The sequence below is a fragment of the Macrotis lagotis genome, chromosome 3 (genome assembly GCF_037893015.1).
Source record: "Macrotis lagotis isolate mMagLag1 chromosome 3, bilby.v1.9.chrom.fasta, whole genome shotgun sequence".
NCBI classification, from domain to species: Eukaryota; Metazoa; Chordata; class Mammalia; order Peramelemorphia; family Peramelidae; genus Macrotis; species Macrotis lagotis.
Window position 1 is genome coordinate 13,716,926 of NC_133660.1, and position 25,662 is coordinate 13,742,587.

General features: G+C 38.5%; 2 protein-coding genes and 2 pseudogenes across 2 annotated transcripts; 2 read left to right on the forward strand and 2 right to left on the reverse strand.

The window, feature by feature from the left end:
• Window positions 1-1,332: 1,332 nt before the first annotated feature.
• Window positions 1,333-1,980, reverse strand: PIGY (phosphatidylinositol glycan anchor biosynthesis class Y). Its single transcript, XM_074228141.1, has one exon. It carries the CDS (start codon window positions 1,882-1,884, stop codon window positions 1,669-1,671), a length of 216 nt encoding a protein of 71 aa, XP_074084242.1. The 5' UTR covers window positions 1,885-1,980; the 3' UTR covers window positions 1,333-1,668.
• On the reverse strand, window positions 1,941-2,854 carry PYURF (PIGY upstream open reading frame). Its single transcript, XM_074228140.1, has 2 exons — window positions 2,642-2,854; window positions 1,941-2,082 (listed from the first exon to the last, which is right to left on the reverse strand). Exons 1-2 carry the CDS (start codon window positions 2,821-2,823, stop codon window positions 1,941-1,943), a joined length of 324 nt encoding a protein of 107 aa, XP_074084241.1. The 5' UTR covers window positions 2,824-2,854.
• Window positions 2,855-5,250: 2,396 nt separating this feature from the next.
• LOC141517220 (glyceraldehyde-3-phosphate dehydrogenase-like) lies at window positions 5,251-15,203 on the forward strand (annotated as a pseudogene).
• A 7,124-nt stretch (window positions 15,204-22,327) lies between these two features.
• Window positions 22,328-23,237, forward strand: LOC141517115 (GTP-binding nuclear protein Ran pseudogene; annotated as a pseudogene).
• The last annotated feature ends 2,425 nt before the right edge of the window (window positions 23,238-25,662 follow it).

Genomic DNA, 25,662 nt, shown 5'->3' on the forward strand with positions numbered 1-25,662 from the left:
AAAGGTAGATTTAATTTTGAGGTAAGGAAAATATTTCTCAACAGTCTGGCCTCCCCCAAAGTGTAAGTGGCTACAGTGGGAAAGTGTGGTGCCCTTAATCTTCAGAAACTGAATAATCTCGTGTTCTATGTTGTGGAGGGGACAGGAATGATTTGGACTAGATTTTTTTTTAAGGTTTTTGCAAGGCAAATGGGGTTAAGTGGCTTGCCCAAGGCCACACAGCTAGGTAATATTAAGTGTCTGAGGCCCGATTTGAACTCAGGTACTCCTGACTCCAGGGCTGGTGCCCTATCCGCTGTGCCACCTAGCCATCCCATTTTGTAGTTTTTTAAAGGGAAGTCTTCTGTTCCCTATTGCTTCTGACCAAAGCAAGTTTTTCACAAACCTGGTTCCCATCTCCCTTTCCAACTTTAATGTAACCCTTTACTCTACAATCCAGGCTACCTGACCTTGCTGTTCCTCACATACATCATCCCATCTCTGATCTTTGCACCAAACTGAGAAAAAAAGCCTTGCTGCCTCATCTCCACCTCAGACCCTATCATTTCCTTCAAACCTCTGCTGGTGTCATTTCCCGATTTCCCCAGCTATTTCTGTTCTCATTTAAAAATAATCTTTTATTTCTAGGGTAGCTAGGTGGCATAGCTGGAATAGAGGTAGGCCTGGAGTCAGAAAGATGGTCCTCTGGCATTCAAATCAACTGCTTATTAGCTGAATGACCCTGGGCAAGTCATTTAATATAGTGTGTCTGTTTCCTTATCTGTAAAATGAGCCAGAGAAGGAAATGGCAAACCCCTCCAAGATCTCTGACAAGCATGCCCCAAATAAGAGTCATTTATCCATGTACATCTTTTCTCCCCTATTAGAAGGTATCCTTGAAAAGCAGGGATTTTCTTTTTCTTTTAACTTTATTTAAGGCAATGGGGTTCAGTGTCTTGCCCAAGGCCACAGCACTAATTATTGTCTGAAGTCAGATTTGAACTGGGGCCTTCCTGACTCCAGGGCTGGTGTTCTATTCACTGTACCACCTAGCTGCCCTGAAAAGCAGGAACTTTCATTTTTGTCTTTGCATGCTCTAGCACCTCATACAGTAGTTGGGATATAGTAGGTACTCAATATTCATTTGCTGGTTGATTGTAGAGTAATACTTTCCACATGGCATTTCTGGAAATAAAGGTATAAAATGTAATTTTTGCTATGCAAATCAATCTCTACCTTATTGTAAGCTTTTTTTAAGTTTGAGTGAATTTATCTGAAATCATTTAATTGATGTCATGTCTCTGAAAATATGTTACTATTGTTTTAATCTACCAACCAAAATAATTCAAACACTTTTGATAAATGTATTGAACTTTTAATTGAGCATAATTAAAACTAAAAATCAAGCATTTATTCAGCTCAAGATTAGGACTGTTAAGTCCAAGAAAAGAGTATTTTAGTGAAACAAATACAGTGATTCCTCTTTCCCCCCTTCAAGTATGGAAAAGGTAAGATAAAAAAGAAACTAACTTTCTTTACTCCTGAGAGAGGGTTGAAAATCTTAGTTCCCTTTGAAAATGCAATCATTCCAGTGTATTAAGAGTTAAATGGAGTAGAATTATACATCTTTCTGTTTCATATGAATCACAGGGCCTAAGAACATTTAGTGTCTCAGGGTCAGTCATGGTATTAATTGTGTCTAAAGAGCTTAATACCCATCCATGTCCAGAGGTGAAAGAACACATACACTGGAATGGTGATGGGCAAGAGAAGACTGTAAAAGCAGAGGCTGCTTGTGCTGGTGCAACTGTGGGGGAAGTGTTCATCTACAGAGGCTGAGTAAAACAATCCAGCTAAAGAAATCAGGGGAACAAGCACAGTCAGTGTGGGCAGAGACAGAAACATTTTCTTGACTGCTTATCTTTCCCTCCTCCAATGTAGGAATCCTTAATAGAAACAGGCTATTCGTGTTCTTTCTCTTCCTGTTGCTTATTCTGGCGGATCATTCTTGCTGCCTGTGGTATCATATTAGGAATGCCATCGACGACTGGATAAGCAATTCCTAATTCTTCATTAATCAGTTCATTTGTTGACATTTCATACCTAAGCATAACAAGAAAAAAATCAATTTTTTTGTTACATACTAAAACGATGCCTAGAACACGGTTGTAAACGATTTAGAATTCGCCCATAGAAGGCCCAAGGTGGGCTGCGGCTAGGCCTGCGACACCCCTCATCTGTGAACAGCCAGGCGGGGGGGGGGGGGGGGGGGATCCGGCACATAAGTTAGCTCTGTTATTTTTATTACTGCCCTCCTCCTCCTCCTCCTCCTCCTCCTCCTCCTCCTCCCCCTCCCCCTCCTCCTCCTCCTCCTCCTCAGGGCCCTCTGCCCCTGGGCCCCGCCCTTCCTCAGGCCCAGGACTCTCCAGACCCTCCATTTAAGGAGGCCCCCGGGGCATGACTTTCCTTGTGGGAGGAAAAGGGGCGCCTCCCCCACCCACAGCCGGATGAAAATGAGACGCAGCGCCCGCGGCCGCCCCTCCCGTGCGCGCACACGCAGGCCGCCAGGCGCCAGGCCCGCCCGGGGCGGCATCCGCCGGCAGCGGGGCCGCGCGGCCGCCGGCGGGGCCGGGCAAGGGGCTCTCCCCGCCCGGGGCGTCACCTGAGGGGCTTCTTGGAGAGCGGGCACACCAGGACCTCCCGCAGGGCCTCGTCCAAGGCCGCCGGGGCCGAGGCCGCGTCGGAGCCCGCGCCGCCCGAGCCCGCGCTGCGCCCGGACGGCGCCGCCGGCCGCGCTCCCCACGGCAGCGCGGACGCAGCCCGGCGCCACGGCCGGCTCAGCATGGCCCCTCCCGCGGCTTCCCGGCCTCCTGCCGCGCCCCGCGGCGCCCCGCCCCTTCCGGCCGGCCCCTTCCGGCGCGCAGAGGAAGGCGGCCCCCCCGCTCTGCACGCCCGGCACTCTAGTTCCTACGCAGGCCTCCTCTCCGGGGGAGCCGTGTCGCCGCCACACCGCCCGGGCGCACATGGCAAGCGGTCTCTTACGGCCCCAGCCAGTAGAGGGGCACGGGTCCGGGGGCACCGACAAGGGCGCGGGCCCTGCCCTCCGGGCCGGCTCCGTGAGGGCGATCAGGAGAGAGAAAAACGTTAATGTCAGTCAGGAAGTCAGCGACTGACATTCAAAAATAGGTTTCTGGGGGTGGGGGGGAGGGAAGTAAGATGGGGGGAAAATTGTAAAACTCAAAATCTTTAATAAAACAAAAAAATAGTTTTCTCTAACTTGGCCAAGGAGAACTTATTTTTCCCTGAATACACGAGCTAGAATGACTGCTTTTGATCTTGGGAAATATTTGAGTTTTTTTTAAGGTTCTTTACAAATAAATCGCTGAGCGGGCATTTAGGATTCTGAAAGACAAGAAAAACTTTTTTTTTTGCAAAGGTTAAGTGGCTTGCCCAAGGCCACACAGCTAGGTCATTGTGAAGTGTCTGAGACCAGATTTGAACCCAGGGCCTCCTGACTCCAGGGCTGCTGCCCTATCCACTGGGCCACCTAGCCGCCCCGAGAAAAACTTCTACAAGAAACCAGCAGAAACTCAGCCCGCATAGCCTTGGGTGAGATAAGAGTCGGAGTAATCCAGCAGAGGCCACTCATTCGTTCACTCATTGTAGGCCCCCGCCTGCGCTTGGGGAACCATTTAACTCCTCTTCAAAAACCTTTGGTGAGGTAGGCCATGGTGAGGAATAGCGGGTCTCCTGGACAGAAAGGAAACTGGGGCCCTGCGACATGAAGGATTAACAACCGAGCCTGGGCCCTCGACTGTTTGCTTCTTTAACCACTAAATCCCCATAAGCAAAACTTGACATAAAATAATTAGTGAAAAGTGGACAAGAGATTCCTTGGTCTGGGTTTGCTTTTTTTTTAAATCATTTTTAAACCGTCAAGAATCAAAAAGAATTTTGTATACTGTATGTTCAGGTTTCAGGTTCCACATAATGTGAAACTTTTCTTTTATATTCTTACTGCTGCAAAGCTCCAGATTGGTTATTTATTTAGGACAATGTTGAATACAGGGCAGCTAGGTGGTGCGCTTGGCTTCGGAGTTAGGAGGACTAGAGTTCAAACTATGTCCTCAGACACCGGCTCAATGACCCTGAACAAGTCACTTAATATCAAGAAAGCTGCCCTTTCCTTTCTACCAGTTTTTGTACAAAAATTGCTGCTTATACTACTGACTTTAGAAAACATACTTTTCATATATATAAAGGTATTTTTAAGCTCAATGGTCAAATATATATATATATATATATATATATATATATATATATATATATATATAGGGTTTTTTGTTTGCAAGGCAATGGTGTTAAGTGACTTGTCAAAGGCCACACAGCTAGGTAATTATTAAGTGTCTGGGGTCAAATTTGAACTCAGGTCCTCCTGACTGCAGGGCCAGTGCTCTATCCACTGTGCCACCTAGCTGCCCCTCAAATATATTTTTTAATTTTAGAAAGTGGCACTTCCACATTTGTTATTGTTATTATGTTATATTATTTGTTTATTGTTATAAACAAAGTCATGTGGAGGTTCTCAAGCCTTGTGCTACAGAATATAATACAACTGGCAACAATTATTGATTAATGTGATCTTATTTCACTAACAAGAAAGGATTCTAAAATCCAGAGCTGTCTCTTCAAGACAATAAGACCAAGCACCTGAAGCTAGAAAAAGCCTGGATTGAATTCCAAGCTCTGATAGTAACTGAGTGATTGGACAAATTAGTGAGACAAAAATTAGCAAGGGAGAACAGCACCTTCATGGTTCCAGTTTTACTTGATAGTAAAATGTAAGAAAGTGAGTAAGATTTTTATAACAAGGCTGGAAAACATAGGTTTGAAGCTAGGTTATTAAGTGTCCAAGGTAGATTTGTGTTTAATAGGAGAGGTCATGGAGGGAAATGCCATGTCAGAGCTATGCTTTAGAAAAATCACTTTGACAATTATTCAGACTGAAGAAAGGATATAACACTGAGTCGGGGAGGCCATTTAGGAGGTTCCTGCAATAGTCAAGAGGTGATGAGAAAATCACTTTAAAGGGAGGAGAGATATAGGATAATTGCTTTAGGGGATGAATGGCTCAAATAATAGTTTTCTGAGGATGGAGAAGACATGTATGAATTTATTATCAGTAAGGAAGTAGGCAGTACATGGGGAGCGAATGAACATTAGTGAGAGACAAGAATAGAGGAGACAATCTGTTGGAGAAGATGAGATAGGATGGGATCATTTGTGCCTGTGGAGGGGTCTGCTTTGGCAAGGAAAAAGGTCATCTCTCCATGTGAGAAAGGCGTTTCTGAAGGTAATAAGAGAAAGAAAAGGAGCTCTCAGTGAATGACCTCAATTTTTTCAGTGAAATATAAAACAAAGATCTCAGCTGAGAGGGGGAGGGGAATGAGACTGTGGGAAATTTGAGAGATTGAAAAAATGTTTGGAAAAGACACCCTGGTTAAGAATATGAATCAATTAAGGAGGTGTAAAAGTTTTGCTTGGGGGCAGTAAGGGCACATTTGAAATTATGTAAAATAAACAAAGACTTTGTGGTGGATCCAGTGATCACCATTTTGTGATTTTTCTCTTTGTTCAGCTCTAAGTGAGTAGGAGGAAAAGCAGCAGCAGATGGGTATGAGTAATTCAAGGCTGAGGTTTGGCAGGGCATCATAGTCTATATAGGATTAAAGGGGTAAGGGACTCAAGAGAAGAATACAGTGCAGAGTTGAACTGGTTTACCAGTGGGTCAAAATGGGCAAGGGAATGGCCAGAGCAGGGGTGATGACCTGGGAAAGAAGATAGAAACCAGGGTTATGCAAGGCAGAAGGAGCGGCCAGTGAGAGTCAACCAATCGATAAATGTTTTTGAGCATCTAGTAGGAGCCATTCACTGGTCTTATAAGCAGGGATGTGAACAATGGGATACTGAGTCACCGTAACTTTCAACAATGACATTACTTGATACTTACTGATACATGACAATCATTGATATGGTTTTCATGACTTCAAGGATGCAATTAGACAAAAGGTAGTCATTGCAATGCATACCATGGAAATAATGTAAAGACTGACTGACTGCCTTCTTTGGGGGGATGGGGGGAAGGAAGCAAGATTAGGGGAAAAATTGTAAAATTCAAAATAAATAAATCTTTTTTTAAAAAAAAAAAAAGACAGTCCCTGCCCTAAGGAGCTTGCAATCTAATAGAGCAACTAAAGACACAAAAGAAAGCCATGAAATTAGTGCAGAGGAGGGTACCTGACATGGGAATATGATGGAAAAATCAGTCAGAGAATTCCCAAAGTACAGTTAGGGAGGGCAGTAGATATAGTGCCAGGCCCGGAGTCAAGAAGAACTGAGTTCTAATTTGACATCAGTCACTTACTAGCTGTGACCCTGGGCAGGTCACCTTGTTTGCCTCAGTTTCCTCATCTGTAAAATGAGCTGGGGAAAGAAATAGCAACCCATTCCAGCATCTTTGCTGGGAAAAAAAAATCTCCAAAAAGGGTCGTGAAGAGTTCAACATGACTCAAACTGACGATTGTTTTGAATGAAAGTTGCCTTGTTAGGGCTCTTAAGGCTTGCAGAACTTCTTAGAAAGTTTTCAAGTTTGTAGGGTCAGTTTTGTTTCAGAAGTGTAATTTTGTCTTCCAATCTAGTAAATTCTTTTGTTTGCATTATTTTCTTTTTATTTTTTTCTTATAGGAAATAGAACTTTATTTGGAATCACAGATAATTTTGTTCTTGGTGATATCCTGGAATTATTTTTGTAATTTTTTTTTGTTTTAGTTTATTTTGTAAATGTAACAAACTTAGCTCAGCTTCATCCTACTTTTATATGATTATTGCATTTATTGATATTGTATATTTCTTGAAAGTCTGAATGCTTAATGAATGTGTTGCTGAAAGAAAAATTCATTTGGGCTATCAACCTGATTAAGGCAAAACTCAGGACAAAGAGATTTCAAAGGAGTTTATTATAAGTTTATTCTAAGTGGGGCAGCCTTGAATAGCCTTGAAGTCAGGAGGAGGGGAGTTTGAATCCAGCCTCCGACACTTGACACTTACTAGCTATATTTAATCTTGGGCAAATCCCTTAGCCCTGATTAAGTCACATCTAAGGCCATCTCCAGTTGGCCTGATTCATATCTGGCCATTGGATGTATTTGACTCTAGAGGACAAGATGAGGCTGGTGACATAGCATAGCATCACTCAAATCCAATTTATGTCTTGTTGTGGCATCACCTACCTCATATCATGGTCTTCTTACAGAAGGAAGGACAAACATCATCATTATTATAAGTACATCAAGGTAGTAATGTTAACAGACTGGAGATCAGCAATGGCTCCAAGATAGGGCTAGCTTATATATGAAACTTAAAGACAGTCCCCATAGGTCCATCTCAGCAAAAGAGAATCAACCCTTGCATCTCATTTCCTCCCCAAGGGAGCATGAATGTGACAATTTGTAGGAAGATAGTAGCTTAATGACTTTCTCTACCAGAACCTCTCCCAGCACTGATTGATAAGCAGGGATGTGAACAATGGGATACTGAGTCACCATAACTTTCAACTGTGGCATTACTTGATACTTAATGATACATGACAGTCATTAATAAGGTTTTCATGACTTCAATTAATGCTTTTTGTTGTTCTTTTCATATAATGGTTAATAGAACATTTTAAAAATAAGGAACAATAGACTGTTATTGAACAATATGATACATTTATTTGTGCACATACATAAATCAATCTCTAAAAGAGCTGAGAACGCTTTTTATGAAAAAGCGTAGAGGTTTTCTCATAACAGGAATAGACCTAGATTTTAAGAATGAGGACATTTAAGAATATTACGCAGAAAAATGAAAGGACTGCAAGAGTGTATAACTAAGGCCGTTTATTTTAAGGCGGGTGAGATGACTTAGGAAGTATTTCTAATGCTGCCTGAGAATTTTGATTCTAGAAATACACCAAAAGAATTGACAGGAGGAAATTGTTCCTAGCAGTTTCTGCCTCATCTGTCCAGTTTTGCGGTTGAGAAATTTCTTAAAAAGATAGTAGTCCTTCTAATCAAAGGAGGCATTTCTATGGAGAGACTCTCATAATTAAATCCAAGAATTCCACAGTGATGATATTTCATTTTCCTTGTATTCAATTTTATTATGCCAGTTGTCATTGAACATTTGGCAAATTGAAGCCTATTTTCCTGTAAATATTAACTTCACCTGGTTGACACCTGATTAAGGAATGACAGTATTACAGGAAGATGTGTGACATTCCTGGGATAAGAAACTGAAACAGACAAAGAAGGGAATACAGCATCTTTAAAAAACTATTAAAAGAATTTATTTATGGGAGGATTCTCCTTGCTAACAATTTGTTAGCAAGAATTTCCCAGAAACTAAACCTTTGGTTATCTTTGTGACTGTAAATCCCTTCCCCTCTGCTCATTGTTACTTCTTTCAAATGTAGCCTTGTACTTTTGTAAATGTAGGATTTTGCAACTTAGTTTAATAATTTGTTCTGCCTTAGTTTGTTCAACTTTAATTGAGAAGGTCGCATGAGATAATGACACTGTTTGACTAGGCTCAAGAGACTGTAAAGATTGTTATATGTTAAATTATTTTTCTGTCTCTCTCTGTTGTATTTTTCTCTATAATGACTTGTCAGAAGCTTAAGTCTGAGCTTCTCAGAGTTCTCTTTCTACCTCCTGAACCTGTACTTTGTTGTTTCTGATCATTTTCTGATGCGGACACTGAGGTATTTGACTTTGGAGACTCACCGGTGCCACAGGAGTGGAAGAATAGGTTGAATCTGGAGCTCAGCAAGAAGCCAAGGGTATTTTCATTGTTCAAGTGGGATGTCTGACAGGTACAACTAGCAGAATCCAACTCACTGATTCTAGAACATCCAGAGTAAGATCTAGAAGAATTCCTCTATGATGAGAGATCTCAGAAACTATCTTAAAGAAATGCTGGCTAATGGTATCATCACAGAATTCAGCTGTCCTAATGCTTTCTGTAATAGTATGCTTTCTAAGAAAAATGGAAAGATGCAAATGGGTGTTGATTATCAAATTCTGAGCAAAAGGACCAAAGTGGACCAGTACACTAGCCCATGTGTGCACAATGCTCTGCATTGTCTGTTAAGTAATCGATCATTTTAAGCTTTGAACTTGTCTAGTGGATCCTACCACATTACTAGGAAAATGAAAGCTAACTCCAAATAATTGAGAGACTGGGAAACTTGCCTGTTCTCAAAATAGCCCCAGAAAATGAAAGGGGTCTTATAAGTATGGTTATCGACACACAAATCTGTAAAAATGTTTGTCTTTCATTGTAGAAGAAAACCCATGACATCAGGGAGGTCTTGTCATGACAAGTACAGGAGCATTAGATTCGAGTGAGGAGGTACTGTGCTAAATCACCAGATTCACTTCCTCCTCCAGTGGCCAGATATGAATCAGGACAACAGGAGATGGCCCTGGAGGTGAGGCAGTCAGGGTTAAGTGACTTGCTCAAGATCACAAGGCTAATAAATGCCTCAAGCTGGATTTGAATTCCCATCCTCCTGTCTCCAAAGTCAGTGCTCTAAGTTGTGCTGGGAGCTGAGAGATCAGTCAGTGGCAGAAGATCTAGAGCAGTTATGAAGCTTAATTATGTTAGCGATAGAGTTATGCATGTATCTAGGCAACAACACTAGAAGTTGCTGATGGTAAATGTGTCTTGCAGTTTTGTGACTTACACCTTGTTGCTGTCCATGAGGATTATCACATTTGAGTATTGCTAGGGTTTTTTTTTTTTTTTTTTTGCAAGGCAAATGGGGTTAAGTGGCTTGCCCAAGGCCACACAGCTAGGTAATGAGTAAGTGTCTGAGACCGGATTTGAACCCAGGTACTGCTGACTGCAGGGTTGGTGCTTTATGCACTGTGCCACCTAGCCACCCGTAGGGTTTTTTTAAATATTGTGCTAATGTGTTCATGTGACTGTGTTGGGTTATATTTAGGTATAGCAATATCTGTTGTTTTCTGTATATACTAATGTTTATAGTTAAGTTGTATTTTATGCAGCTGGCAGATTTTGCTTTGTTAGTTATACTTGCTGCTATTGAATAATTGCTATGTACTTTTAAAAGGTACATTTGTTACATGTTCTGTATGTAGTTAGGCATATTGTTATAATATTCTTCCAAGTGACATTCTGTGTAGTGCCATGTCTACTGCATGCACTGTTAATGTACGTTTATTTCCATTTCAGTGGTACTGAAGGTTGGTTAAGTTGGGATGACAGGAAAATCACCTTTGTTTTAAAGCATTAATATTTTTGTTTATTCTATATATTTATAGGTTTTAGATTTGCCACAGTTGATCTTTGCAAGGGCTTGTAAAGAGTTTCTGCCCAAGGGAGGAATGTAATCCCAGTTCCAAAGCCCACTAGTATAAGACTCTATCATTATTGGTAGAGATCAATATCCTATGCCTATGTCGGGGATGAAGCAGAGTTGGTGAAAGCAAGAGTACCCCAGTCTCTTAAAGGTTCTTCCTTCTCTGATCTCTTTAAGTCTTTTTGGATTCTGCAGTTAACTTCTGACTTGCCTTTTCGAGAGAAGGTAGATGAGGCCAACCTCACTTCAAGTAGTTGAAGGAAAAAACTGGGAAGAAGTCAACATTGGAGGAACCAGCCAGAATCTATTATGCTCCTATCTCCAGCTTATTACACTCGAGATTTCAAAGAGCTCCCCCTTGGGTAAGATCTTGGACTCTCCTTTTGGTTGAGCTGAGTTATCTTACTCTCAATGGGAGTGCTCTTTCATTCTATATTGCCTGGTATATGTTCTCCTTTATACTTTTTCTGATTTCTATTTTTGCTACTGATTTGAATAAGCATGTTTCTTGGCTAGGTGCTGTTTCTAATTTGAGACCCGTTATCTTTGAAAAGAAGATTGGCATCCTCTGGCCCCTACCTTCTTGCTTGTCCTCCTAGCAGGTAATAAAAGTCTTGGGAGAGGCTTAGAGATGTCTATTCTGCTATACAAAGACCTCCCCATGCCCCATGTGGGAGATGGTCCTCACAATACGGGAGCCCTTGCCACACTAGTGTCACAGAAGTCAGTGATGCATGACTAGGTACTCTATTTTATCAGGTAGAGGTGGTCAGATGCACTGAATGCTGAACTACAGAGGGTCATAAGACATCAAGTTAGCTAGTAAAATCAATCTTGTTCAATCTTTTCATTTTCAAATAAGGAAACTAAGGGATAGAGAGAAATGTTCCTTTTATTCTTAGGGACTTAATTTTAAATTGCTTCTAGTTTCTTAAAGAGAAAAAGTGTTGAGCATAGTGGCCTCAGGAATTTTTAGACTTAGCCTTTACAAGTCTGTTTATATCCTTGACATTCCCCATCCCAACCACCCACTCACATTCCTAACAGCCTTCTACTATTATGGATGTTGATACATTTGAATCCATAGTCATCTTCAGGCTTTGCAGGAAATTTTCATACATAGTTTCCTTTATTTGAGTTGCTAATATTCCTTCTCCTGTATACTTTAAATGGGGTTTGCTTTATCCACAAGAAATGTCTGTTGTTGTTTTATCTGAAAGTAATTTGATATTGTGGATAGCTGTGATTTGATTTCTTAAAGACTGGGTTCTGTCTTCCTTGATAAGCTACCAAATTTCCAGTTAGTGTAACCATGACCATGGAAGCATATTTCTCTTACTAAAATACTGACAATGCTCAGAACAGAGACTATAGGATCAGATATTCAGAACTACAGTCATTATTCTGCTAATGACATGTGTGGCCTCTAGCTAACCTCCAACAAATCTCTGATTTATCTCTTTGAAAATGAGATATAATTATGGTATTTTTTATAGGATCCTTTTAAGCTGTGTGAACATTTTGATTATAAATTGTACTTGGCAGAGCTATTCATTTGACTTTGCTCTCTGAAAAATAATCCTTTGGAAATATTTCCCATGATTAGTTTTAGATGGCAGGAATTTGAGGAGAGGCTTCATATATTTGAAAAAGAGCAGAAGTAGGCAGATTCATTTAAAGTTTTGTTGATTTTTGCATTTTTTCAATGAGAGAAATGTATCACATTTATTTTTAAAACTATGATTACCTTAGGCTCATAAAAGAGACAGATTTTTAACATTTGAAAGTTTTAAAGCTCAGTGTTAAATAAAAAAGAAGTTAATACTCATTTGGAAGAAAAAATAGCATCAGCTGGCTCATCAGTCATTTCAAGATTGAGTTTCTATGCCCATGGCATACTACATTCCAAGCATGTTTAGAATTGTCACTGTTCTTATTACCAGAGCTTCATAATATTATTGAATTAACTTGAATGTTTAAAAGTCAGGAAATGTTAATTATTTATTGTTTAATTTGCAGAACTACTATAATTTCATGGGGTAAAGTACACAGATGCTTTATAGAAGAGGCTGTCTTTCTAACATTTGATATTTGCCTTTTCCAAAAAAGGTCCCTTGGAAACCTGGAAAAGAGAGTAGTATATGGAAGGTTGCCTGACAGCTGACAATGCCATAACTTTTATTGGGGAATATAATGTCATCCTTCAGATTGGAATCCCATATTTAGTCTACAGAATGTTTCTTAAGTAATATGTATTAAGCACTATATACTATGCAACTATATACTAAAGGAAATACAAAGATAATCAACACATCATTAAATGAATTCAAGATCTAATAATAAATGACAAGTTTTTCTATTCAGTTATCATTTAATTTTATTGTATAGTTGATACTCATATACATCATATACTTATATAATGAAGAATTTTGTCAATGCATGCCTTTTAACTTTTCTCCTTGGAACTGATCATTTTCCTTTCGGAGGAATAGAAGGCCTTGTTTTTAAATACTGCTAGGAGAAAACCTTCCAAGAGAAAAATCCACATCTCTACTTTCCTGAAGTTAGGTTCGTAATAGGACTTTTTATATGTACCCAGTTATAATAGTAAGCAAATTCTTCAAAAAATTATAAATGGGTTTGGAGCACAGAGAAAATTTTGATTTAAATTATGTTTGATAAAGAATATAAAAAATTGCTTATTTTTCTGAACTAGCTACAACATTAGATTTTTATTTTTAATGATCATAACAGAGCTATTTTTCAGTTTATATATACTGAATTAAATGGTGCTTATATAAAAGAAAGAAAATGAACTTAACCTCCTCCACCCCTATATTAAGCATATTTTGTCAAGGAAAAATTAAATATGTATGCAGTTGCCATTAGAAATTATTCTTGCCCACAAGATTTTTTTAAAAATTATAAGTTTAGACAATGGAGTTAATAAGATTTTCAATTGTAACCTTTCTTTTAATCCAAAATATTTAACTTTGGTGTTTAATACATATGAGAGAAATACCATTAATGATTCTATATTAAATAATTTTAATAATTTTCCTGCAAAGTTTTGGTAAAGGAAAATACTGTGTTCATGCCTTCCCCCCTGATCTGGAAGGGAAAACTCAAGAAGAGAAAGTTAAAAAAGGAGAGTTTATTAATATACAATGGCAGAATAGCACTGATGGGCTAGCTAGGCTGACCAGGGATTCAAATTGGGCACTAATTTATAGATAGGAGTAAGTGGCTTCTATATAAAGGCAAAGGTATTTTGATCGAATCATGTGATGGTGAGGAAGTAAGATCGGTGTGATTTTAGCTCCTCCCTAAGTATTTTAATTGACCCACCTTCCAAATGAGGAGATTGGGTAAATGTGCAGCAACTGCCATGTACTCGTTAGGAGGAGATGGGATTAACACTAAGGAGATATGATTAGAGACTGCCCTCTCCTGCAGGATCACCCTCTCCAGCTAAAGCAAGATTAAAACATGAGGTCACTTCAGAATGACTCTACATTAGTGACAGATTCTACATGGTTTAAAGCAAGTCTGAAAAGCTAAACGTTTAACTTTTTTAGCATCATATCATTAGTAAACATTTATTACATACTATTTATATGATATGGGAGATAAAAAGATAAACAATAATGGATTTTATAAATGATATTTATTTATAAATGAAATTATTTTATTTTATAAATGATTTTTATTTCTCAGGCTTTAATAGCAAAACTGTCTAATAAATGCTTCACCCACCTGTCTATCTTTCTGTCTGTCCATCTCTCTACCTACCTATTTAAAAAAGACCTAAAGAAAATTACAGAGCTTATTTTAATTTACTTATCTGGTAATCTCAATTATACAGAGTAGACAATGAATTCAATAGTGATCAGAATATACCTCAAAATAGGCAAAATAAAGACCACAAAACTCATACTTTAAAAGCTTATATACTTGCCCAGCTCTCCCAGATTCAGTACTGGGATCTCCTGCTGCTGCTGTAGCTGCTTCCATTAGACAAGACGATGAAGATCAGAATCAATGGAAACTGGGGTACCTAGTGACCTGAGCTGCATACAATTCAGGTGAAATAGATATTGTGGCCATCAATGATACTCTCATTTACCTAAACTATATGGTTTATATATTCCAATATGATTCCATTCATGGAAAGTTCAAGGGTACTCTCAAGGCTAGGAATGGAAAGCTGGTTGATTATTGGAAAAACCATTACCATTTTCTTGGAGCAGGATTCCACCAATAGTAAATGGGGAGATCCTGGTGTCAAATATGTTGTAGAGTCCACTGGAAAAGGCTGGGATTTACCTGAAGGATGGAGCCAAGTGGGTCATTATCTCTGCCCTTCAGCTAATGCCTCTATATTTGTGAAAGGAGTGAGCCATGAGAAATATGATAATTCCCTTAAGATTGTAAGTAATGCCACTTGTACTACCAACTGCTCGCCCCCCCTGGTCATGGTTATTTATAACAACTCTGACCCTGTGGAAAAACTCATGATCATAGTCATTATTGTTATGCAGAAGATAGTAGATAGCTGTATTGTGGTGGGCCTGGTGCTGCCCAAAACATCATCCCTGCTGCCAAGGCTGTAGGCAAGGTTGTTCCTGAGATGAATGGGAAGCTCTCAACCAAAACCTTCTATGTTCCTACTACCAATGTATCTGTTCTGAACTACTGCCAAATTAAAAAATTATACATGTGCTTTCAGATTCCAAATCTAATTAGAATCATCTTTCTATTACAGGTTGTTGACCTATTTTCCCCAACGTCTACTGAGTAATAGTAGTTAGGTGGCTGAAGATATAAAGGGCACTGACCTTGGACTCAGGACAAAGGGAGTTCGAATCTGACTTTAGACACTTGCCACTTACTAGCTGTGTGACCTTGGACAAGTCCCTTAACCCTGTTTGCCTCTCCTCCAGGTTCATCTCCAGTCAACCTGATTCATATCTGTCCACTGGACAAAGATGGCACTGGAAAAGAAAGTGAGGTTGGTGACTTAGTACTGCACCCCCCTCACTCAAATCCAATTCATGTGTTTGTCATGGCATCATCTCCCTAATGTTGTAGTCTTCTTCAAAAGTGAAGGACAAACATTTATTATTATTATTATTATTATTATTATTATGAGTAATAGTTGAGGTAGTACCAAGTACTTCATGGTTTCATACTTGAAATCAGTCAAAAGTTTAGTACAGCATTCAACTGTAACAAAAATATGATGAACTTTAACCCTTTAGCATTATTTTTTTGATTTTGGGATTTTATCACTTCTCTTATAGCCATCTGTTCACATTGCAGTCATCCATAAACAACCGAGGTAAGGAAGGATGGTTAAAAAGCACATTGATGCCAAGGACAAGCATTTCTTTGAGATGGTTTTTCAAGTCTTCCATCATAGAAAAAAGAATCTTTCCTCAAATAGAGGAAATTGAGGATTGTTCAACTGGATTCTGTGGGTTGCTCCTTTGGCACATTGTACTCATGTAGTGAGAAGATGCTTGTCTGAGCTTATCCTTCCATTCTTCTGATACTGGAGAATTACCAAAGTCAAACAGCTTGGGATCCATGTCAGAGTTTTTTTTAAAAAATCAGTGCTTTTGTTCAGTGCCACTTTTCATCTCTATTTTCTTGAAGGTCTCATTAAGTTACAGCTTATTGCTTGCAGTATCCTGTAATATTTTAATGGGCTAAGATTGGTTCCAATCAGTGCTGACATTTCAGTGAGTGTTGAACATATGGATTCTACTGGAACCACTATGCCTACTTTCTCATTGACACCAAAAAAATTCGCTTAAGAAATTTCAAGCTTATCTTGATGTGTCCCAGGTAGAGCTACTCTTTATCATTCAATCCAACAAGTCCAAAGGTTTTCATATACTTTAAAGATATTTTTCTCAAATGTGTCTTATAAGAATACAAAGGTGATAGTAATTTCAAATTCACTATCCAGGACAACATTGAAGTCCACAGTCTCTATCTTTACTCAATCTTCTCTAAATGGCCAACTTTAAATCTAAGTTAAATAGACTCATAAGGAATCAACAATGAGATAATTGTGACTTTCCTCTGGGTCCAAGTCATTCTCATTCCCTGGGCCTAGTTTGATGTCCCCAAGCTAGAGAATAAGATATTAACTTCTGAATGGCCAAAATTGTATTCATTTGCACATCTAAGACACATAGACTCTCTATCTGTAATTGTAACCAAGAAGGGGTCATGCTTATGCCCCGATGAGGTGTTTTTTTAATCAGGTATTTGTGCCCTCAACTGTATTGGTCCTTTACCTTGCCAAGAATTTACTCTCTCACTTTATTCTCTGAGTCTCTGCCTTGAGTTCTATATCTTCAGTGAAGCTCCCTTGCTTTATTACTGGAATAGGTAGGCCAGACCTCCCCTTAGTAAGGATAAAGTGATGTTCTATCTATATGAATAATTGCCTCACCTCCATTACTTTTTAGGAGGATTTGTGCTTCTAAGCTAAGAAGGTGCAGGACCATCTCAGGGTTGTACATTGGACCTCTTCCCATTTGTTACAGTTTGACCAGACTTTCTTTCTCAGATTATTAGCCTCTACAATTGAGTTTCCACTGACCACAAAGTCAGAGTCAATCTCATATACTACATGGTAGAACCAATCAATGTGGTAAATGCTTTCTGTTTCATCCCACAGCTACCGAACAATGTCTAAATTTTGTAAATAAGTCTACCAGGTGATTCTGAGCTGTTAGTCTTAAGATTCTGTACAAAGCCAAGAACTGCCACTGTGAGAGACTCTATCAATTTAATTATCTCTTCTTACTCTGGTACCTTCTACCCCTATAGAACATATTCTACATGGCCAATCCAAGTCTCCTCCTGAACATCTTTCAATGAAAGATGCCAAATTTTGTCATGTTTGTCACAGGAGGGAGGTCTAACTTAAGTTTCCTTTGGGAGAAGTATCTTCCAAACCGGATTATATATATGTTCTTTCTGTGGAAAACCCTTTCTTGTTCAATAGACTTCCACCTTTCTAAGCATCTCTTCCTCCTCAGAGGCCGAAGTACTTTTCAGGTACCAGGTCCTGCTGCTACTTCATTAGAAAAATTTATAGGATCAAATGATTCAGCTAATTCACACAGAACTTCTTTAGTTTTCTCACAAGCTTTTAGGGTAGTATACTTTACTCTATAGTCTCCAAGCTTCTCACATTACTTTGCAATATGTAAAAGTATCTTTAACCCCATAACCTGAGTATTCTGCTAATAGCAGGAGGCCTCTACAAATTTTAATGCCTACAATGTGACACTACATCTCAACTGCTTAGGCACTCATTTAAAGAGATTTCTCATGTTTAAGAAATTCAATAAGGTTAACAATTCAACTGAAACAAAATAGAGAAACTGTGCAATTAATACATGGGACATAAAAAATAAGCAAATATGCAAAGAAATATAGGAATAGGCATCAGATCCTAATCATGAAAAACAGCATCAATAACTTTTTCCATGTACCAACCATAGAGCAAATAATTATACAAATATTATTCATTCAAAACTTCTTCAGAATTTCACAATACACAAATAAAATTCAAGAAACATATTGAATACAAGCATCAGATAGATTATGGGGCAGAAAGCTGGTAAAGGTTTATGTGCAGCAACCATATTAAAAAAAATATTTAGGACCTTCTTTGAGTAGTCACTAGAAAAATATTTCAAGTATATAACAAAGAAATGAGATAAAAGTTTCTGTGTAATGGAATTAAAGAATGATAAATCAAGAAAAATAAAACCATGCAATCAATAAATAAGAAAATATTCATCTCAGAATCAGATGGTAGACTTGTTTACAAAAATGACTGCCTCCTTTTGAGGCAAATCAAAAATATCTGAAAAAACATAAATATAAAATTTACAAAAATGTCCCACTGAAAATTTTTAAAGAGCTAAAGCAAAACTACTTTTTAGCTATCAGCAACAGAAACATACTTCATAGGACTTAATTTCAAGGGATAAAAAAACATTTCAACCAACATCAATATAGCTTAAAAGAACCATCAAAAGTAACATTTAAATCATAACAGTAGGAGAGTACAGTCTTTCATACAGTTGAGACTTAGATGAAAATATTGTTAAGATGTTCAGTATAGCTCCCTGATTATTGCCCCTATCAAGCAAAGCAAAAAATTAAAATTAAAAATCATTGGTTGTGGTAACTACAGTAGAGCGGGGAGGGAAAAAGAATGTCTGGGTCCCTGTAATTTTCCAACAAAATTCTAAGTTAAAGTATACCACATAAGCTCCAAACCTGCATTTTTTGCTCTGTCAGAATTCTTCATGGAAAAGTTCCACAATCTCACAGTTCCATAGTCAGCCAATCAATTAAGCATTTACTAAATACTATGTAGGAAGCACTGTGCTAAGCACTGAAGATACAAAACAAAGCAAAAACAATCTCTTGAGGACCTAGTGGAGACTATGCTAAATGATTTACGATCTCATTGGATCCTCACAATAACCCTGAGAGGTATCATTATCTCTATTTTACAGATGAGGAAACTGAGGCAAATACAGGGTAATGCTACTAGTAATCATAGATAACACAATAAATACAGGGTAAATTGGAGATAAGGACAGCCAGGGGACAATGCAGAGGATCGAGTGCCAGGTCAAGAGTCAAGAAGACACTAGCTGTGTCACCTGGGCAAGACACTTAATTGTCTGCTCTGTTTCCTCATCCATAAAATGAGCTAGAGAAGAAGCTGGGAAACCATTCCAGGATGTCTGCCAAGAAAACACCAAATGAATAACAAAGAGTTGGACATAACTGACAAACAACTGAATAATAAAAAAAATTGCAGTTAATCAGAGACACTAACTGTGGGGAAGGGACCAGGAAAAGTCTCTTGCAAAAGGTATGATTTGAACTGAGTCTTGAAGTTAGAGAAGCCAGAAGATAGAAATGAGAAAGGAGAGCATTCAGAAGTCAGTGACATTTTCAAAGAACAATAAGACTCATAGAGTATGTGATAGGGAATAAAAAGTAAGATTAGAAAGGTAGGAAGGGACCAGGTTGTGAACAGATTTAAAGTCAGAATTTATAGGTAATAGAAAGTGACTGGATTTTATTGAATGCTGGGTGGGAATGGTCATGGTGGTGTGTGAAACATGGTTATATTTGTGTTGCAGGAAGATTACTTGGAAAATTGAGTATCAGGGTGAACTAGAGCAAGAAGAGACATGAAAAAGGAGGAACAACCATTAGTTTACGGCAGCAATCTAGATGTGAGGTGATGGGAATCTACACTGAGGTGGTAGGCTCTCTCTGCAAGGCAGATATCTAAAACATATTGTGAAAGTAAAAAAGAACAGGGAGCAAATAGGTAGTGCAGTGAATAGAGCACCTGTCCTGGAGTCAGGAGGACCTGAGTTCAAATCTAGTCTCAGACACTTAATAATTACCTAGCTGTGTGACTTTGGGCATATCACTTAACCCAACTGTCTTGCAAAAAAAAAAAAAAGTAAAAATAACAGGTATTGAAATTAGATAGAAGCAACTGAGTGGTGCAGTGGATAGAGTACCAACCCTGGAGTGAGGAGAAGCTGAGTTCAAGTAGGGCCTCAGGCACTAATTATGAGATGCTGTACATGTCACTTAATCTCAATTGCCTAAAAGAAAGAAGGAAAACAGACTGGTATGTGAAGTGAGTATGTCAGTGTATGTCACAATTTTGGTCCAGTATCTACATGTCAAGCCAAAGTTGCCCTAATAAGGGGTTACTTAGTAGGGAAGCATCCCATTTGGATTAAAAATTCAGCTTCACAAATAACAGGACAGGACTATATATTAATTTGTTTGAAAAAGATTATGGTTTTTTCAAATTCACTCTGAGTCAGTTAGCATTGTGATAGGGATGTCAAAAAACTAATGTCTTTTTAGGCTGCCTTCAGAGGAATAATTTTCCCAAATAAGATAGCAAGCTTGGAATCGAGAAGACCCAAGTTCAATTCTCATCTCAGACATTACTAGTAGAATCCCCCTATTTGCTGAGTTTCCTCATCTGTAAAATGGAGATGATATTTATTGAATGTCTGAAATGATAGTGTGTGAGATCTACCTCCCAGGTTTATTATGAGAATCCAACAAAATAATAAGCACATATATTATAGAGATGTGAGCTATAATGCTGTTGCTGATGCCAATAATGCCCTCCATAGAGGGCAACCAGAAAGGTGAAAAATCTTGAGTCTACATCAAATAATGTTTGTCCTTCATTCTCGAAGCAGACCACAACATCAGGGAGATGAAGCCATGACAAGCACTTGAATTGGATTTGAATGAGGGGGGTCACCAGCCTCATCTTCTCCTCTGGAGCCATCTGGATCCAGGGGCCAGATAAGAATCAAGATAACTGGAGATGGCCCTGGATGTGAGGCAATCAAGGTTAAGTGACTTGTCCAGAGTCACACAGCTAATAAGTGTCAAGTGCCTGAAGTGGGATTCAAACTCCTAGCCTCCTGACTCTATTCACTGCACCACTGCATTGAACCTAGTTAGTTAGATATAGATAGATAGATAGATTGAAGAGTGGATAGAAGGATGCTAGATAGAGATAGATTAATGGATATAGATAGATAATAGTTTGATAGATGCTAAGATAGATGAGAGAGAGAGAATAGGTAGACATAGATAATAGAGATAGAAATCACATAAGGGTTGAGCAAAGGAAGAAGGTAGAAGTGACTTGTAGGGGGTCAAACAGTGTCTGAGGCTGCATTTGAATGCAAGTCTTCCTGATTCTAAGCCCAGGGCTCTATCCATGTTGCCACCTAGCTACCTAGAAAAAGAAGACTTGGGGGATATAACAAGTTCAAATATTCAAAGTTAGAACTCATGTGAGTTCTAAAGATCCTTAGCCCCAAACTCCCACTTTCACAGATGAGTTAAGTTCCCACAGTAAGGCTGACTATATTTTCTTTTCCCTGCTTCTAGTGAATATCCCAAAGAGGGTCAGAGGGTGGTTCTTTCCATCAGCTAGATATGCACTGGTAGACTTTTCCCTAAGTTAATCAACTGAGAATTTACCTTAAGAACTTAACCTCAAGAAGGCTTTAAAAAGCATAAAATGGTATGAAGAGTTGGTAAAAAAAAACACCCCAAAAGTAGTGTTATATTCTTCCCACCACATACGAAATCTTAAGGAAAGCTTAAGGAATACATGTGGCAGGTTTTTAATAGTTCTAATTGAGAGAAGTACCTTTCATTTGTTGAATGCTCAAGAAGTTTCCACTTAGGCATGGTGAATCTGTATCTAGATTGTCTTCAGCTCCTGCTAGCTAATCCAAGACCACCATATTAGACACCAATGGGAAGATGAGAAGTTCAACATCCTCTGAAATAAGAAGGCTCTGTAATCAAAAAGGTGAGTGGGTGACTAAAGAAACTGCTTTTGCTTTGACCTTGAAGGCTTGACTTTCCTCTACTCCTATACCTCAAAAGGTTCCTCTCTAGGGAAGTACTGGAAAGTCATATTTTTTCCAGTTTCTGCAAAGACCTCCCTTTCCAGCTAACTCGTGTTTTTATACAGAAGGTGTAACAAAATCCCACAATTAAATGGAAGAGACCTCTTGTTTGACCTTTCACTTTGTCAAATGACTTTTGAGGACTTTTTGCATTTTAGTCTAAGATCTTTTAAATAACTGAAATATGTTCTCACCTAGTTAAGGCATAAAATGGGGTATAGTGGTTTCAACTTTACCCTTACAAAGGTATATCATGTGGAAGGAATTAGCTTTGTTTTGTTTAGTCTTCAAGGGCAGAAGGAAGAACAATGCATGGAAGATTGAATGAGGCAAAATTAGCCTTGAAGTCAGGAAAAACTTAATAAGAACTAGACCAGGGGTAAGGAAGTTCCTGCCCATGGGTCATATTGGTATGGCAACTGCAGGTGAGACTTGAAATTCAATAAATCTAGAGAGAATTAATTAACAGCTTGACCACATATAGCCTGCAAATGATGTTATAAAATATCCAAATGGCCCTTTCAGGTTCCCTATCCCTGAACTAGAATTTTACAAGAGTGAAATTGGCTTTCTCAAGCAGGTGTAAATTCCCTTTGATTGGAGGTGTGGAGGATACTGAGCCTGTCATCTTCCATAAACAACTGTATTTAATTTAACATTATTATTTATCATGTGATGTGCTGGTCAGCAGTTGAGGTGGGGCAAAGACTGAATGCTAGAGTGAGGTAAAGAAGCATCATGATAGCTTCCCAAAGGAGAACTCCAAGTGAAGTTCAATCTTGTATTAGTTGGTGATGGAAGTATGGGAAAAACCATCTTTGTGAAATGTCACTTGACTGGTAAATTTGAAAAATATGTAGCCGCCTTATTAGTTGAGATACATCCGTACTGAGGTCCCATTAAATTCAACATATGGGATATAACTGACCAAGAGAATTTTGGTGGTCTGAGAGATGGTTATTCCATCCAAGCTCAGTGTGCCATTATAATGTTGGATTTAACATCAAGGGAAACAAGAATGTATCTGACTGGAATAAAGATCTGGTATGAGTATGTGAAAATCTCCCTTTAGTATTGTGTAGCAACATAGTGGATATTAAGCACAGAAAAGTCAAGGTGAAATCAATTGTCTTCCATAGGAAGAATCTCCAGTACTATGACTTTCAGCCAAAAGTAACTGCAACTTTGAGAAGCCTGCTCTTGTACCTCCAGAGGTTGTCATAGATTCATCACCGGTAGAACAATATGAGCAGGACTTACAGATTGTTCAGACAATTGTACTCCCTGATGAAGATGATGACCTATAAGGGTCATCGAAGGCCAGAACCCAGTGTCAGAGGTCTAGTTTTATGGGCAACTGTCCTGTGATGTCAGTAGTATAGTGGGTTTGCCACTTTATTACATAGGTGAGCAGAACATGTGTTTAATCTTTGGGAGGCTGAAGATCAGTGGGCTTCAGAGTGAATGTGGCAGTTTAAAAAAATATAATTTATATTTTGGACCTCTGTATTTAGCTGTTTTGGACTGCAATTACCTTCCCTTGAGTTTCAAATATAAAGCTGCTACAGTCACATAACAATATTCAGTGGTCTTGTTTGTTACTGCCATTCCCATTCCTTTTTCATTTAGATCATAATGAAGTTGTATTTCAAGTATGTAAAAAAAGCCCCAACATTATTCTATATCCAACTATTTCTAGCTTAAGAAAGAAAATACCAAAAATGCTATCCTCCTCCCAAACCCTTGAACAAATCTGTGCTCTATATATTTCAAAGTAACATTTATAGGAATCTTGTACAAGATGTCATAATACGTTAAGAATAAAGTTTGGGATGTTGGAGCATTGTATTTCAACAAATAGTATAGGAAATAATCAGTAAATTCCTTCCTTGATCACTCCTCTCAAAGATTGATAGGAATTTTCTTCCCTGTTAGGGTGCTTCCTCTGAATGTAAAAAAGGAAACTCACATACACACTCATACACTTTATTCTCTAAAAATCATGGAAGCATCGAAAATCTACAGAAAGGGATGGCAGCAGCATGACAGGACGACAGCAGCATGACAGGACGTGGAGAAGGCAACAGAACTTTAAGACTCTGGATTAATAAGAGAATTGGTTAAGAAGAGGGAGATCATCTCTTTGCACCAAGAAGATGAGGAAAGTTGGTAGAACCTCAGTGGTTCTAATTTCCTGAACTATGGGAGTAGCATGGAGAGAGCACACTGAAGAATTTTTCACTCAATACTGGGGAAGGACAGGAGAGGTCTTTGTGGTGCTGTTATCCAGAGAAAGAAGCTCTATAGTTCCATTTCCCAAGGAAGGCTCTAGAAGAATGTCAGTAGCAGCATTAAAGATCAGGTGTCGATGGGGAGTCATCCTCTTGATTCAGTCGTCCAAGGCATTAGAAAAAAGAAAATATGCTCAGGATGTGAAGGCCAATATCAGACTCATAACAAGACATAGAGAAGACTAGTCTTAGAAATACTAGGTGCAGTTAGAGAACAGAGGTAGAGAGCATCATTGTAAGAATCTCTCTAGGGGAAAGCAAAGATCTTACGAAGACAAAAAGTAAGATTTTGTTTTAAGATTTTGTTTCCATTCAGAAGTCTATTATCCTAAGATCCCATCAACATGGGATTTGTACATTTAAACAGGGAAATCTGGAAAGGTTTTTAGACTAGAGAAATATTATTCCTAATTTTTCTAGAGAAACTGAAAAGACTTTTAATATGTATCCATGAAGAAGCTGAATTATTGTCATGTATATGATAGTTTTTGGGTAAGTGTGAAATTAGAGAGCCATTCCTTCCAGCTACAAAATTCTGTGTTTTTTTTAAAAGGATGAGAGAAGTAGGGAATATAGCAAAGAAAGCTATGGAAAAATAGAACTTTAGGAAGGGGAAGAGGATGAAGTAAGCAATAATAATTCAATTTTTAAGTATCTATTACACCCAAGGCACTGTGTTAGTCACTGAAAGACAATAATGAAACAGTAGAGCTCATATTCTATTTGGAAAGGAGATACAATATGTACACTGACAAGCAAATGGTCAACTGAAGGAGAAAAAATTAAACAATAATAGTTTAATTGGAATTTATATAGCATTTTGAGGTTTACAAAGTAATAACCACTTCAGATAAGAGATATGCAAAACAACTCCTGTAATTTGCTTTATAAGGTGTCAAGGGGCTGTTGATAGTATTGGAACCTTTTAAAAACATGTTGGTAAATGGAACTGGCCCTCATGCTTGTTGAAAATCTAATTCAGAAAATTAATGTGATATGTTATAAATGCATTATCTGAAGTTTCTGTCTCGAAGGCCAAGTAAATTTTTAGAATTTCAATTTTTAGTGATAAAGCCTTATAGTAACCAAATTTTTCCATTATAAATCATTTGTTGGGGGTTTTAATCTTGGGCACCAATCTGTTACTTAGGCTGAAGTTTGGCATATAAAATACAACAAAATTATATATATAGATATAGATATAGATATAAACATTTATCTAAATATTAATGTAGTGATGGTGGACCAAACATTACCAATGGATTGGTGCTCTGACTCCATGATGATGGATGCTTTGGGCCCTTGCAAAGAACAAACTAAGAACAAGAATTTTGATTGATCAAAATTCTTGTTCTTAGCTTGTCCTTAGTCCCCATGACTGGAGCCAGAAGGAGTTGCCCACTTGGTAGTCTTTAGGAATTGATGAAAAAAGTTCCACCTC